The sequence below is a fragment of the Acanthisitta chloris genome, unplaced genomic scaffold (assembly GCF_000695815.1).
Source record: "Acanthisitta chloris isolate BGI_N310 unplaced genomic scaffold, ASM69581v1 scaffold20824, whole genome shotgun sequence".
Lineage (NCBI taxonomy): Eukaryota > Metazoa > Chordata > Aves > Passeriformes > Acanthisittidae > Acanthisitta > Acanthisitta chloris.
In genome coordinates, this window is record NW_008667907.1 from 48418 (window position 1) to 65032 (window position 16615).

The following is a 16615-nucleotide window of genomic DNA, read 5'->3' on the forward strand; positions in this document are numbered from 1 at the left end:
TAGATCTGACAGCTGCGTGTAGCCTCCTCTGGCTCCCATTCTTCAGTTTCTAGCAGGGATGGAATAAGTCAGATCACTTTATGTCATAGAAATGGAGAGATCCTGCAGACATCTTAACTTACATTGATCATGCTTTTGCTATTAGAATTCTATTTTACTGGCACTTCTTTGTGGGATAGGAGAAGTGCCTTGGTGTAGTCTGGAACTACCGAGAGAAAAAAGTACACCACCTGTCCTTGATGTCCACAACCATCAAACTGGTCACAACTAGAGCTAGTAATTTTGCTTTTAACCTTCAGTACCCTTGAAGTGTTTCTGCTAATACTATGCATAGATCTCATCAGCTGTTTCATAGAAGTATAAGAGATGTGAAACAGTTAAATATCAGGTCTTTATCTTGTTTGGTTTTTTTCCCATAACAATATAATAACAGTCCAGAAAAAGATGGATATAGATTTTCTAGACTTACATTATGATTCTTGAACTCTTGTTCAGAGTTCCTTAAATGAATCTGAGATTTAGGGGGTCTTGAGAAATAGTCATTAATTGCCATTAAAACAACTGCTTTTCACTTATTTTCACAAACTTGTATTTGTGTTACTTGTACTACACTTTCATCCCAAAGAGCATGAGACTTCAGTCCGAGTTTTCAAATATATGCTAAAGCAAAGGAAAGTTTTATTAGCCTTTAGTGAAATGGCTTCCAGCAGTGAGAGTAGGTAAAATCTCTGCAACCTGCTAACCATATGTTTGCGTGTTCTTTATTAGGCAAATGGGCTTTGTGCTCTCCCCCTTTTTCACTTTCCAAAATTGACCAAATTCAGCTGTTTGTTTCTTTAAATCTGTATTCTTTCTGAGTAAGGATATGTCACTCATTAGGTGTCTTGCAAGTCTTTCATGGTTTGGAACATTGTTTTTCTTTTGAGGGTTACTCATCAAGTCAAGCGTTCAGGAAGGAAGAGGTTTCTGTTTCAGTTTTAGACTGTGCACAAAATAGAATCAACTTTGGAGACCCCTCTCAAAGTGAACCATATCTTCAGTGTAAGCGAAACAGTAGAAGTATGATTGCAGCTGGTGCCCTGCTCTTTAACCTCACTGAAACAGTCTGTGAAAAGAATGAAAAAAGAGAACTACGCTTTATTAAGAAAAACCATAACAAAGTCTGATTATGAAAAGTAATTATTAGGTTAACTGTTTGCTATGTATTAAATGTTGTATAACCTCTCTTTAGGTTGGAGCAGCACTTAGGCCTGCCTTTGCTCCTGAAACACCTCCTGATGTCACAGCAAAAGCATGTCAGGCAAGTGTTGAAAGTCAGAAGTCTTAGGTAATAGACCCTCTGAAATATTTTTTTATTTGATGCACAACATAAGATAAAGGAAATAAATTATCTAGCCTCAAATCCTTAGTGCAGGCAAAATATATTACCTCTATATTGTAACAACTGAAAGATTTTTTGCATTTTAAAGTCTTTTGAGAATCTTTATAACAGTTGATACTTTGGCTGTTATTTGTGACACTCCACTAATGTTACTTGCTTTCATTACTTATGTGTACTAAACTGTTATGTCATGTAATGTTTATTATATCTGAGAGTAACCGTATCTCTCTCAGTAGAAATTAAATCTGGTTTTCATAATTTTACAGAAGGGAAAAAGAGTATCCAGTGATGTTTAGTTCTTGTTCCTCATTGTTTCTGTTTTATAACACTAGGTGTGCAGTGCCTGGATTGCAAGTGGTGTAGTAAGTGATCTTAATGACCTTCGAAGAGTTCACCAGTTACTTGTGTCCTCTTTGATCAAAGTGCAAGCTGGAAAAGATGTGCAAAATCAACAATATAATGAAAGCATCTCGACTATGGAGATACTGGCTGTGCTTAAGGCTTGGGCAGAGGTTAGTATAACAGCTCTGCAATGTTAGTATTGATATCTAGTAGGTGATTTAGAACCTTTCAGCCAGAATTTTCAGGAACTTCTTACATGCTTTGTTAAATAGTAGGTGCTGGTCCTTTGCTTTGCTTTGCTGTCTCTAAACAGTACATGAACTGTGTGAACTCAACAAAGCAATGCTAATTAAACCTTTTCTATTATACTATACATTAAGCATAATGTCTCATACTTTAAAATATTAATTTCTTAGGATAGTCTAATAGTTCAATATTCATTTTAAATTACATGTTATAAATGGCTACAGCAATGATCCACTGAATATACCATTTTAAATCAGTGTCATTTTTCTTATTGTCTATTGGCATTTCACTTCTTAGAAACAGTTCTTGTAAGTTAACATTGTCAGTTCAGTATTGCATTGCCTAATTTAATACGTGTGAATACAAGGTTAGATACTTAAAAATGTGAACAGTGTGTGTGAGATCTCCTAAAGGTCTGTATTAGAAAGTAGTGATAATGGCATTGGATGCTGATGGTTGATAACCAGCTAAATCTGAACATATTATGTAGGTATATGATTTTGTCATGGTTTAACCCCAGCCAACCACCAGCACCACATAGCTGCTTGATCACTCCCCCAGTGGCAGGATGGGAGAGAGAATCAGAAGGGTAAGAGCTAGAAAAAATCATGAGTTGAGATAAAGCCAGTTTAACAGAGAAAGGAAAGCACACAAGCAAAGGAAAACAAGGAATTAATACACTGCTTCCCACAGACAGGAGGTGTTCATCCATCTCCAGGAGAGCAGGGTTATTTGGGAAGACAAACGGCATCATTCCAAACATCCCCCCTTCCTCCTTCTTTCTTCCATTTTATATACTGAGCACGATGTCATATGGTATGGAATATCCCTTTAGTCAGTTTGGGTCACCTGTCCCAGCTGTGTCTCCTCCCAATCTCCCATGCACACCCAACTTCCTTGCCAGTGTGGCAGTATGGAAAACAGAAAAGGCCTTAGCTCTGTGTAAGCTCTGCTCAGCAATAACAAAAACATCTCCATATTATCAACCCTGTGTTCAGCACAAATGCAAAACACAGCCCTGTACTAACCACTATGAAGAAAGTTAACTCTATGCTAGCCAAGACCAGTACATCAGTGTATAACCAGGGAGCTATTCTGGAGGAGAAAGGAGGCAGGAGATAGCTTTTATGTGAACATTTGTAGAAAAACATACCAAGGGAGAAAAGCTAGCAAGTGGGAATAAAAATCTTTAAAACATGCTATTTAAGTAGATTAGTCTATTTAAGCTACTCAGGAAAAGATAAAGGATTGTGATAATTTAATATTATTACATCAAGGAAAGGTTTTTAATTGCATATTACAACCTATCACTGGTCAGAAGTCTAGACAAAATTCAGACTAGATGTGAGGCTCAACTGCCAGAAGTGGAGATTTGTAGATTGTTCCAGCCTATGATTAAGATCACTAGAACTCTTCAAAGAAAACTCTTATGTATGCTTCTACTGGATCTTGGAGGACAAAGTAAACTGGAGATAAGCTTCTGTGACCTGTAATGTACAAATACTTCACATAAGCCCTAGGCAGTTCCTTCTCACTTAGGATCTTACCTATTTCTTTTTAACAGAAATGGAAGGAATTCTCCCATCCTGTTGCTGCAGGGAGGTGTGAGAGAAGGGCTTGATGGGTGCTTAGATGGTGGCCTGGGACAGCCCACTACAACTAGCAAACTTGAAAAAGATACAGAAATCATAATTGCAGGAGACGAATACTCACAAAAGCTAACTTGAGATGCACTGAGTCTGCATGTCTCCTTTATAGTTAACGAGAAGAGCTTCCCTCCAGGAGTGTCTTGGAGAGACTAAAGAAGGCTGTTAGTCTGAAACATTCTCAATTCTATCTTTTCCATAACTAGAGAGGCATCTAGGGAAATTAACCCTCTTACACTGAAGTTAACCTATGATGGTAACACCCAAAGTCTGCAAATTATGCAGGACTGTACTCTTCATTCTTTGCTACTAACACAGAGTAATACATAATTTTGAGACGTTGGTTGCAAGTTCAAAATACCATTTCAGTTAGAAGATTTAGGAATGGTTTGACTGCTGTTTCGGGATCATGATTATAGCTATATTATTTGATAAGTTATTCAGTCTTGTAACTGTAACTCTAACAGGGTTTGATGGTTAGATGCTGAAGCTGGACCAGTAATATATTAACTTTTAAAAACAGGGAAATTAATTGCAGCTGTGTTTAGGAATTTTAGTAGTTTTCCCTGTTTTGAGACTCCTGCATCAAGATTAGCTGGGGAATGTATTCAGAAGGTTTAGAAAATAAGTGCTTGTTCACCCTTGGCTACTGGACTTGAAGCAGGAATAGATTGTAGGAAACCTCAACAGGCAGTCATGCTAGTGATCACAGGAATTTTCCAAGTGTTAATATTTCTAATTCTCTGTCCAACTATATCAACAGGTTTACATAGTTGCAGTTGAAAAGCAGAAAAATCAAAGTGATGCACACAATCACTGTTTTAAAACTGCAAACTCTGCAGAAGAGAGCTACAGAGACACAACATTTTCAGCCAGTGGACTTCTGGACCTGGTACAGGCAGATCTTGGAACCCTGAGCAAGCTCTGGCTTGCTGCACTGCAGGATTTTGCTCTCTTAACTTTGCCTTCAGAATATGCATCACAACTACCTGCTGAAGGTAAAAAATCAAATCAGTTGTATTTTCATAAGCCACTTGTAAACATACATCATTAATGTTTGACTGTGTTAATGTCTGACTTCTGTTAAGATCACAGTAAGATTATATTGTATAGTATATTGCATATAAGCATTTTTACCTATCTAAAGATCAAGACTGCTTTTAAGAGCAGAGATTTCACTGATGTCAAAAGTAGTTTGTTTGGTATTCTCGTTTGTTGTGTAATTTTATGGTTGAAAAAGAAATAATTTAGATTTATTTGGATAGAATCCAGTAAATTACTGAAGTGCTTTCATTAGCCTGAATTTTAATACTGAACATTAACAAAAGGTCATAAGTAAGATACGATAAACATACATTAAATTAAAAAACGAATTCCCTTTTCAGAATGAGTAAAAAGAAGAAGCCCCTTTTAAGAATGAGAAAATATGGTAGTTGAAAATAAATTGCATCCTGAAAACTAACTTCTTTTCTTGCAGGTGGTACATTTTATACAGCAGAAACAATTGAAAATGCCAGACCACATTACTACAACTCCTGGGCACTGATACTTTATGCTACAGCATTATGGCTTACTAGCACAGGTTTCATTGTTGTTGATCCAGATGAAGGAGTTACAAATCTCTCTAGACCTGTCACCCCAACTACCATGTGTCAAGATTCTTCTACCAGGCCCTTGGTGAAATCTCCTGAGGATGTGAATACTGACAGATTTCATCTTATCTTGGGTTAGTGTGTGCGTAATCTGTCTGGATGCTGTAGTTCTTACTAGATAAAACTGTTAGTAAGTAAATATTTAATTATTCACATTTGACTGCACCGTTGAGTCTTTTCATCTCTTGGAAAAAATACACAGAGAATTTTAAGTCCTAGTGAGAAAATGGTATTTTCCCAAATGTGGTACAGAAACCACTCAGTGTGAGCTGAACAAGTCCTAAACAAGTGCTTATTGCTCTGCTCATAAGCACACAAGTTCAAGGGTGAATTTTACCATGGTGATACCACTACAGTTACAGAGCATATGGTTTAGCATCACTGAAATACAGTTTTACATTACAGAATGGTTTGTAGGTTGGAAGAGACTCGTGGAAGTCATCTTGTCCACCTCCTGCTCAAGCAGGGTCACCTAAAGCCAGTTGCTCAGAACCGTGTCCAGACAACTTTTGAATATCTCTGTGGATGGTGAATCAACTTCTGGGCAACCTGTGCCAGTGCTCAGTCACCCACACAGTAAAAATGTGTTTCCTTAAGTTCACATAAAGCTCTGTTTGAGCCTCCACTACTGCAGAAACTAGTCAGGCAGTTGAATTCAGTACCAGTTCTCTAAATTTACACATTTCTGGTTATATTGGTCTCCTCATATCCTGCTTTTGTAATCCCTTTTTGGAATGGGTTTGTATGACCCGGTTGCATATGTCTTCTTTTGAATCCCAGTCTTTCTGCAGACAGCCAGCTTCCTTCTGAGCTCCATTGCTCCCTCAGCTGAAACTGGGACCTCTGATACAAAAGCTGCTCATTTCCTCTGCTTCCTCTACAACTGAGTTAGTGCTTCAAATTTCACATACTTCACCATGGACACCTGGCTTGTTTGTTCTGTTTCTGAACATATTCCACTGTTCATTTTCATATCCTAGAGAGAAACTGAAAGGACTTTAAAATGGGCATTTTCTTTTGCACATCTGTTCTTTAGTGTGCATCGATCAGTTTCCCGAGTCGACACAAGTTTTGGAGTTACAGCTGAACAACTGGGATTAGAATATGGATTGAAGTTTATTTGAAGCTTATCTACAATGCCTTGAGGAGTCCTGAAAGCTGAAAAAAAGTAGTTTATACCTGCTCTAGGATTTGCAAGCTTAGGCTTGATGTAATTTACTTACTGCTAGTGATCTAGTTGTGGTAGTTGTGATCCATAGTGTTTTTGTAAAATGGAAGGATTAAGCTTCAGCCTTTGAGTTTGAGCTGTTATTACTTTTGCCATTATTTCTTTCTATTACATAAATCATAAATATTCTGCTATATACTCACTTTGAATTGTCTTATCTATTCATTGGACCTAGAGTTTAGTGTTTTACTCAGAAAGTGCTGGGGGTTTATTTATTTATGTTAATAGCAAGTTATAGTTTTGTCTTATGCTGTCTAGAAACTGAAGTTTTTTAATTGTTTTTATGGAAATAGAATTCTTGCCCCAAGATACTAGCAATAAGAGATGATTTCATATAAAGTGCTATTTCTATGGCTGCTCAACCTACTGTGAAGTTCCTTAGGAATGCACAGAATTACTTCCTAAGATTTCAAGTACATATGGGTTTTTTCTTCTGATGCTTACAGGAATTAGTGTGGAGTTTCTCTGCTCTCCTGGATCAGATGCAGCAATGGAGAACATAATTGCCTGTTTACATGCTCTGCAGGCACTCTTTGATGTTCCGTGGCCAAGGTCTAAAATAGGTGGTGATCAGGTAATGTCTTAATGCTCACAAGCCCCACAGAATTAAGGCATAATTTTAGTTTGAACAGCATTTTGCACTCTATTGCTTATCCAGGAATCTTCAGCATATGCTTTACCAAAATCCAAAGCTGTAGAGGGAGGAGAGAAAAAGGGCACAACATGGAACTTTTATGAAGACAGTGAGGGGCAGATAACTTGAGGACATTTCATCGGGAAGGAGTACTTAGATGACTAGGGTGAAAGACTGAATTCTGGAAAAGAGAGTTCTCTTACTCTATCTGTCAAGGCAAATGAATTCTGATGTAAATATCTGTAAAAGAAAACTGGACAAAAGCACTGGTATTAAAATAAAAGAAAAAAGAAAAGCAAAACCAAAAAGCAATGCACCAGTGATCCTAAAAAGAAGTGGTAATCTCAAATTTCTTTTTTTATTTTGCTTTAAGTTAATGTTTATACCATCCTGTGTGCCATGCAGTTGTCTCACACAGTGAAAGTGGTAACTCCTGTGGACATGCCCAAGTTGGTGCTCTCTCCAAGGAAATACACATACTGTAAGAGGGATACAATGTAGTATGCCCACCTTCAAGAGTTAAGAAGTCATAGGATAAAGGTTACTTGGGGGTTTTTTTACTACTTTTAAGTGCCCTATCTTAAATTACTAATGATACTATTTTGTTGGGAGAATTGATCAGGAGTGCTTCTATTGAAAGCTAGGAGCTGGATCCTGAAGAAAATGCCATCTCCTATGATTGTATCATTACACTGTGTTCCTTAGTGAGATTAATCAAATACTGTTGGTTTAACAAGTATTAACATGCTCCTAAAATTCCAGCATTAAAATGAAGATATATTAAATGTTTTTCTTACTGTAGGAGTTGGGTGTAGAGCTGCTGAACGTTTTGCATCGACTGATACTGACCAGAGAATCACCTGATATTCAGCTTGCTGCCCTTGAAGTGGTTCGCTTGATTCTTTTTGCAGCTCAGGAACATGTGAAGGAAAAGCGGAGAAGTGCAGAAGGTACAGTAATGCATGAGATGTTTCAATACCTATTATCAGGGTTAAAGCAGTTCTTTCTTGGAAGGCTGAATTCCAAGATGCATCTCGATTAAAGTGTTTCACAGTTGGTTACTAATACTGGTTTACTTAAGTCAGTCCAGGTGCCTGACACAAGAAATTGGGGTAGTATGATAGATAGCAGGTAGTTTTGGTGTTGAACAGAGAGCAGGAAGCAAGGAGGAAAACTGGAGAAACTGCAGTTGGGATAGTCTGTGTGGTGTCAGGCAGGGAGGAGTCTTAGTGAAAAGCTGGGATTAGCTGTAATAGAGCAATGGAGAGACTCAGCACACACAGTGGTTACAAGCCAGATTCCAATAGTTTCCCTGATTTTAACTTCCTAACATTAATTTTCTATAAGCAAAAACCTGGGAGAAGAATCAAAATGCTTCTCTCAGGTGACATCATATTGGCTTAGTGCCTCAGGATATTGTATGTCAAAGTCTATTGTGCATCCTTCTGCCTTTTGACAATCATTGTGTAGTTTGCTTATTCTGATGGATGGATGTTTGCTACTAGAACTTTGAATACATACCCATGCACACACATATGTATCAAGATTATAATTTAGTGATGAAATTATCTTAAGAAGTAAACTTCTTAGAAAGAAAGCATGGCCTGCAGACTTCTGCCATATTTTTTCTTTTTGTTGTAGTTGATGATGGTGCTGCAGAAAAGGAAACGTTACCAGAATTTGGAGAAGGCAAAGACACAGGAGGACTGGTGCCTGGGAAATCATTAGTCTTTGCAACACTGGAGTTGTGTGTTTGTATTCTTGTCAGACAGCTTCCCCAGCTCAACCCTAAATTAACTTGTAGCCCTGCAGTTCAACCTGGAAAACATATGTTACTGTCAGAAGATGGAAGTAGACTGGTAGCAGCAGCATTAGTTATTCTCTCTGATGTTCCTGCAATCTGCTCTCCTGAAGGTATGCTGTTTCATCACAAGAAAAGACTAATGAAAGAATATTGGGCCCTTGTCTCCCTTTGTTATTGCCTAATTCTCTTAGCTGCATAAATCTGGCAGCAAGTTTTGCTGATTTGCTTGTGACAATTTCCTGTTCTAATTATTTTTTGACTGTCAGATTATAAAATAAGTTGCAAAACTAAAGCAATTAGATGAGTAGCTTTTCTTTTCCTCCCACGTGTAGCAGTGCAATTAATAGATCTATTTTGGATAGGGAAGTATATGGCAGCTACATGATCATATTCTACTTGAATTGTCTATTCTGGAATTTATACTGCAGACATAAGTTAAATTTGAAAAGGAAATGTGTCATGTTACCCTTCACTAAAACATTTGAACATGAAGAAACCACTATAAGGGGTTACAGTTGAATTCTCAAATTAGTTGACTTTTACCCGTGATTCATTTTGGATTCACTCCAAAGTTTGAGATGGTTTCCCACCACCAACCCTCAATATCATATTCATGCATATGATCTTTCAGTACTGTTACAGCCACACTTACAAACCATTTCTGCCCTACTCCTGTTCCCACCTTAGTTATCTGGGTTACACATTATGCTAATTTTTTGGCATTTACCAGCCCTGAAAATGTCTTCTTTCTTCTTAAATTTGTTCTCTCTTAAAAGATTCTTCTTCAAGGGATAAAGTACTCCAAATGGAATAGTAGGCAGTTCTTTGCTGTCATTGTAAGGTGATGATACGATCTCTCTTTTCAATCTGCAGCCCATTATTTATCAGTCAAAGCAAAAGGAAATAAACATAGCATCACTTAAATCTGAGGACAGCTATCTTGTGTGAAAAATAATTTCTGATTTTTCTTTCCTTGCTGTAGTTCTTTTTTTTCTTTAGCTGTTCATGTTATTCCACAAACTCACGGCTTGGAGAATCAGACCATAGGGGATGTTTACTCTAGAGAACTTAAGCATTAGTTCAGGTGGCTAAAAAGAGGAGCTTCAGCTTTCTTATACAGTCAGTTGAATAAGGAAGCAGCTCCAAAGTCAGTTCATATAATCAAAGAGAAGAGAATTCCTTTCTGGAATTGCATAATTTTTTCCCCTTTAATAGGTAACTGAAGTTATAGTCCTGTGACTACCATGTCTCATGCTTCAGGCACCTGCCATGATATGTATGCAGAATAAAATTTGCAAGTAAATGTTGCTCATGAACTGCATTTCCTACCGAATTCCAACAGTCAATTTTCAAAGACTTGGCTGTTTAAAAGTAGCAGGTAGATGTCCTCAGCTTCAGAAAAAACTTACGTGTATGTCAGAGACCCTCATTATTCAGCAGGTCTGTTATGAACATCGGTATGTTAAAGTCTTAAAAACAAAAGCATTTTGCTGATTGGGAAAGGAGATAAGCATATTAAGCTATATGCTTAACTCTCTGCTTTGCTGAGTCAGAACTTAAGGTAGGAGCAACACATAAGTATGCAGGTTTCTAGATTGTCTCCAATATGTGCAGAATTCTGTATTATTATTAGATTCGAAGATGTAAACATACGTGAAACTGCTATGCCAGGTTATTCTTGTGATTTTTAAAGTATTTTTATAATGGTCTCTCATTCCGACAGGTCAACACTCAGATTCTCAAGGAGAGATGAAGATCTCTTCAGTAGCCTGTGGGACAATATGTTTCCTCTCCTTATGTCTCCTCTTTTCCACAATATTTGTTAGAGGTTTTTATTATAATTCTAGGCTTTTTTTTTACACATATTGAGTCTGAGGTCCTCTTATTACTATTACAAAATTCTTGACTTTAGTGATTTCCTGGAGCAGTGACATCCTTAGCTAACCACACATCATGTGGGAGAAGTATTTCCAGTTTTGAAATTACCCCTCTTAATTTCCTTCAGTGTATTATCTTCACTGCAAAATATACTTAGATGCTCATATGTTGTTTTCCACTATTCAGTACTTCATATACTTCATAGCTTATCATCTTCTCAGTGGTTCTGATCTTTCTGTTCTGGTATTTCTCTTAACATGACATAATTCCACACTTCATGTAGTAAACTCCTCAAGGAAAAGATATACAATGCTAACATAAATGGGGAAAAGGGTTAACTTCACTTAAGCAGTCTGACTTTATGTTGCTATAGCATGATATTTCACATCTTTTTTCAAATTACCAGTGCCTCCATTCATATAGGTGATTAAAAATTATAAATTATAAATAAGAAAATCCAAGAAAACTGCCTCAATTCCTTTTAATGTAAAAAATACCTGCAGTTTTTTTAACTTCTGCGAAATTAATTTGCATTGTTTTGCAGGAAGTGTTTCAGTTCTTCCTACTATTTTGTACCTAATTATTGGAGTACTTAAAGAGACTGCTGTGAAATTGCAAGATGGCAAATTACCTCAAACAGTTGCTGCATCTCTCCAAGCTCTTAAGGGACTCTTGTCTTCTCCAATGGCTCGAGCAGAGAAGAGTCAAACTGCTTGGACTGACCTTTTACGTAGTGCATTGGTCGCAGTGCTTGACTGTTGGGATCAAGGTAAGCACAAATACTGGGTTTATGTGATTAAAAACAAAACAATAAATGTTTGTGTGAAAGGTTATTTAGTTTTATTTAAATTCATACACATCTTAAAAGAAGAAGTCACAGGAGAATTAGTTGGCTACCAAGTACTGTTGAAATGATAATGCAATCTTGTCCTTACAGTTCATATGAGAAGTGATCATCTATAAAGGTATAAATGTGGGTTTGCAGGCTTAGTCCTGTATTGTGCAGTGCCACAAGGTAGTTACATGGTACGATGACATAAACAGGAGTTAGAGCTTCAGTGTACTTTTGAGCAAAAGAGACAGATGTACTTCATGCAGGTTCTCCACAAAGAGTTCCTGTAGTGGAGCAAAGGGTATTAAAACAGCAGTGCAGGAAAAGATACTTGTGTCTTAAAGTTAGTTACTGTGTGCTGCTGCTTCATGTCCTGAGTTTGTAGTATTTTTCTCATTCCTTATGTTTCTAAGTTCTAATGTGTTGTTGGAGCATTTGTTTATAGTGCTGGGTTTGTAAGTTAGAGCAAAAGAATATATATTCTTAATTCAAATTCTATAATATTCTCAAAATAGATTGTACTCTAATATGTCACACCAGCTCTTCAAAGATATAGATTGTACTTTATACAAAGGAACAGTGGAATAGGAGCGTGCTGTTATTTTTCAATGTGCATATAACCACTGCTGAATTCCCACTTTGGCCTTGGCTTTTACTACAGTAAAAGTCATATCACTGCATCAGAGTTTGTCATGCGTTTGAAAAAAGGTTCCTGAAGAAGCACAGGCATTGGTACTTCTATTCCACCTCTTTCTATCACTTAAACTCATAGAATTACTTTCTAATGCAAATCTAACAATCTTCTTACTTTATTGATAGTAGATGGGCTTCTCCAGGAACTGGATGAAGTTAGCCTGCTCACTGCTATTACAGTATTTGTTATGTCTACCAGCCCAGAAGTTACTACTGTAGAGTGCCTTCAGAAGCGTTGTATTGAGAAGTTTAAAATAACACTTGACTCTAAAGATCCTCTTGTAAGTACTGGTGAAGTTACAAGAATACCAGTATTGAATTAATATTAGCTTATTTTAGTTGTGTGTCAATTGCAGTTAATTCTCTCCTGACTATCTTGTGTTTTAAAATACAGTTTGAACCAAGTGAACATGTCCAGCAGTGCATTCAATCATTTGTTGTTCTGTACATAATTCTGTATTACTTTGATTTTTATTTATTTTATTGCATCAGACTCAGAACTTTATACATTGATAAGTAGCACGTGTTTAATTTCATTTGTTCATTCAGCACACAGATACTATCATTTGTACAAGAAATCCCTCATCTGTGAGTCTTTGGGAGCTGGGGCAAGCACCACTACAGAACTGTTACTGTCCCATAAGCATCCTCCTGGCCCTGTTGGATGCAGCATACTGAAGTAGATTAATGCTTTGTTCTGACCTAGTATTAATATTTTTCTGTAGTGGCTTTAGATTGTAGTGCCATAGTGTACTATCTTTCACCTAAAAAACCCAATGTATCAGGGGGAAAAAAGTATTTATTATCACTGCAAATACAAATGGCTTTTCTAGGTGTTGGAACTTGCTCACCCTCAAAGTTCAGCTCTGAAAATAACATGCATTAGATTTCATCTGTGTGAGAATTCACTGTAAAGTGCTTTTCTTGCATCTTCTCTGTATATATTTGTGTAGAAATAGAAAGTTCAAGTTACCTTTACTTGAGAAATAGCTGTAAGAAAGTACTTTTTTATGTATCAATATGTTTCTGATATTGTGAACTTTGGTTTCCACTGTCAAGAAACTGGGGATGCCAAATAGGACTGCAAGGAAATGTTAGTATACATTTGCAAATTTCATCCAAGTCTTTAGGCATTTGAGTCCTTCAGAAACTTGACAGTTTCAGTCCTGTTGACTGCCTGTGACATGCAATCTCCTGCTCCATTTGAGGCATTTTAAAATTGTGCCTACAGTTTGACAGGGTATTGCTTCCATTTTTAGCACCTCTTTTCAATCCACTGTATTTTTGAAAAGAGTGTATTTTCAAAACAGTACTAATCTTCATACAAAAGTAGTATTTTTTCCTTAAGAATGTCAGATGTAGGACTCAGTGGAAAGAAATAGGAAGCACAATCTAGTTTCTATTACTAATTTGGTTACAAGTTACAATGCTCCTATAGAGTATTATACATTACCAGCCTGCAACCTGATGGATTTTGAAGCTGTAAGGCACATTTTTCCCCCTCCCTAAAATGTTATCTGACAAGCTGTTACATTTAAAACACTCTGAGATGTATTTTTAAGTATAATGCTTTTTAACTGCAAACTTCATTTTCCCTTTAGGTACAGTGTAAGTGCTACCAGCTGCTGCACTCCATCTTTCAGCATCCAAACAAAACTGTGTCATATCCTTATATTCATTCTTTAGCACCATCCATTGTGGGAAAACTGCAGGAAACAGAAAAGGCAAAGCCTGAAAATGCAGCTGAACTTCAAGTCATTCAAGAGGGAATAAAGGTGGTCACAGCTCTCACAGCCACTGCTGAGGAAGAGCACCGTAAGTTACTTCCATTACTAATATCCAGGGCCTTAACATGCTCGGAGTTGTCCTAAGTAGCAAACTAAACCAAAACAACCACTAGGAATCCAACCCTGAACTCTCATTGCTAACAGAATTGCTCACAGGAATGTTGGTTCTTTTTACCATACAGTTCAACTAACATTTGCAGCTTTATAGTTTGAGTTAAATGTTAGAGAAATACTTCTAGGTAGAATTGAAACTGTTTGTGAAATGTGTATGCTTAAGTTGTGTTTTGATGTTTGTAGGTGCTCATTTGGTGGCCTGCTTTCTTCCCATCCTTATTTCCTTCCTTTTGGATGAAAATGCCCTGGTTTCTGCTACAGACTCGGCAAAAAATCTACATGAGTTTGCTTTGCAGAATCTGATGCAGATTGGTCCACAGTACTCATCAGTTTTTAAAAAACTAATGGCCTCCTCTCCAACTATGAAGGCCAGGCTTGAGTCAGCTATAAAAGGCAATCAAGAAAGTATCAAAGTGAAGACTGCTAAACATGCAAAGAATCCTGGGAAAAGTTCAAGCATTCAGCTAAAGACCAATTTTCTTTAAAATCTTATGTTGTCATTTTATGCACTTTGATAGCAGGAGTGAAAAACATCCCTTTTAATTTCTAATCAGAGTAGGAGCACTGTGAGTTGATCTCATGGATTTCAGTTTGTGCTGAAGTATTACAGAAGGTTCAAAGAGACAGCAAATCTCTAGATAACTTTCTGTTAGTGTAAGACTTAATAAACACCATGAATGAATAAGAGGTCATCAAATCTGTACTTCTTAATAATAAATCTGTACTTCTTAGTAATAAGTTTGGGACTGAAATGCCAGAAATGCACATGCCTGTCTTAAAAAACTACAGTGAACTTTACCATAGGTATATTTAGGAGCAGCCCACACTTAGCCATTAAGTAAAATTAGTTTTGTTTTAAATCAGTATTTGTCAAACATATGTTACCCTAATTGGTTTTTGGATTTAACTGGGACATAAATTTACTTGCAGGTTGTAATCTATGCTAATTACTAATTTAACACATTGCATCATTAATGCAACAGATTAAATATCCTCATAAGCCTTACAGTAGTTTATTGTTGATCTCAGAAAAGTCAACTCACTAAAGGTAATATGGATAGCTTTAATCCTAATAACATCTTGAGCTGGATGACCTGTAGCAAATCATGTGAAGTTCAGCTCTGCTTCTTCACAGAGGACTCTCTAGTGCTTTATGGAGTGGGACTGTCATGCATATGGAAGGATGGGCAGGTTTGGTCCCTTGCTGCTTGACATGGTCTCACTCTTCAGGATGTGTACTTGTGTTGTGTGCTAGGCGAGCCAGGCAATTGGAGCTTACATATCCTGTCCAGGATAGGACAGCAGTTCTAACATACTGTGCCTCAATTCAGACCTTTGCTCTCTCTGGATGTTTGTTTCCTGATCTTTGAATGATCAGTTATATCTACATGTAACTCACCTAAATTTACATCTCCACAACAAGAGATGGACATGCTCAGAGTCAGCTGGTCTTGTGTCTATAAATAAAGTGCAAGAACTCATAGTAAAGACTATGTAATTAACATTTTTATGAAGGAACATATTTTAATATAGAAAAATAACTATCAGAATTGCAATGGCTATAAAGTATTTTCTATGCACAGTGTATCGGCTTCTTTCTTAATACCAGTATTATCCAAACCAAACAGGCACTGTCAAACTGAGGATACTATTTCCTCCTTGAATCTAATTGCTTTAAAAGAAAGAAGAAGAAAATATTTATGGAACTGAGAAACACACTGTGACTCAGGAAGAGTGTGATGTACTGTATTTTATTAGAAGTTTTGTACATAAATGTAATTGTAAATTGTACAGAATTAACCATTTGACCAAAGTTCTAACAACTCATTTTTCTAATTTACATAAATAAAGCTAATTTTCTTCACTTAATATTTGTCTTAGTCATTTTATCCAATAACAAAGGAATTTTAAGGAGTTGTGTATCAGAAAGAAAATGATTGTCTGGTGCCTCAAGGAAACTAATAATAACTGTCTGGGCTGGATGCATCGGGGTCTGTGACTGGACACTGCAGGTTGTCTTTGTTCTGTGTTGCACAGTGGGTAAATAAGTAGGACCAAGGAGATAGACTTTCTGTGTGTAAATACCTGTTCTGTGCCAAATGCTGAAATGTGGGAAGTGTGGGAAGATGGATGAGGTGCCTCTCATCTTTCCCTGGAGAACCAGGAGCTCTTCATTGAAGTCAAATCTGTAGTTGTCGGCTGTGTTGAAAAGTAGTTACAGTAAGTTTGGCACTTACCTTTATCTCATTAATAATTTTTCCCTTCAACGTTTGCTGGTGGGTGTTTTGCTTAGTTCCCCAAGGCTGCTTCTGGAAAACCATAGAGTCCTACAAAATGTGAAACTTTTACATGAAACTCATGTCATACTTACTATCAAA

The 16615-nt window shown here is 36.9% G+C and overlaps 1 protein-coding gene across 1 annotated transcript in view; it reads left to right on the plus strand.

Moving 5' to 3' along the window:
- HEATR5A (HEAT repeat containing 5A) overlaps window positions 1-15009 on the plus strand; it is a 53280-nt gene extending 38271 nt beyond the window's left edge. Inside the window, exons 25-35 of the mRNA XM_009072712.1 lie at window positions 1232-1300; window positions 1714-1893; window positions 4379-4613; window positions 5093-5341; window positions 6942-7069; window positions 7932-8079; window positions 8771-9043; window positions 11356-11580; window positions 12463-12617; window positions 13938-14151; window positions 14421-15009. Of these exons, the coding sequence (XP_009070960.1) occupies window positions 1232-1300; window positions 1714-1893; window positions 4379-4613; window positions 5093-5341; window positions 6942-7069; window positions 7932-8079; window positions 8771-9043; window positions 11356-11580; window positions 12463-12617; window positions 13938-14151; window positions 14421-14722 (2178 nt within the window). The 3' untranslated portion in view covers window positions 14723-15009. The remainder of the gene's footprint in view (window positions 1-1231; window positions 1301-1713; window positions 1894-4378; window positions 4614-5092; window positions 5342-6941; window positions 7070-7931; window positions 8080-8770; window positions 9044-11355; window positions 11581-12462; window positions 12618-13937; window positions 14152-14420) is intronic.
- The last annotated feature ends 1606 nt before the right edge of the window (window positions 15010-16615 follow it).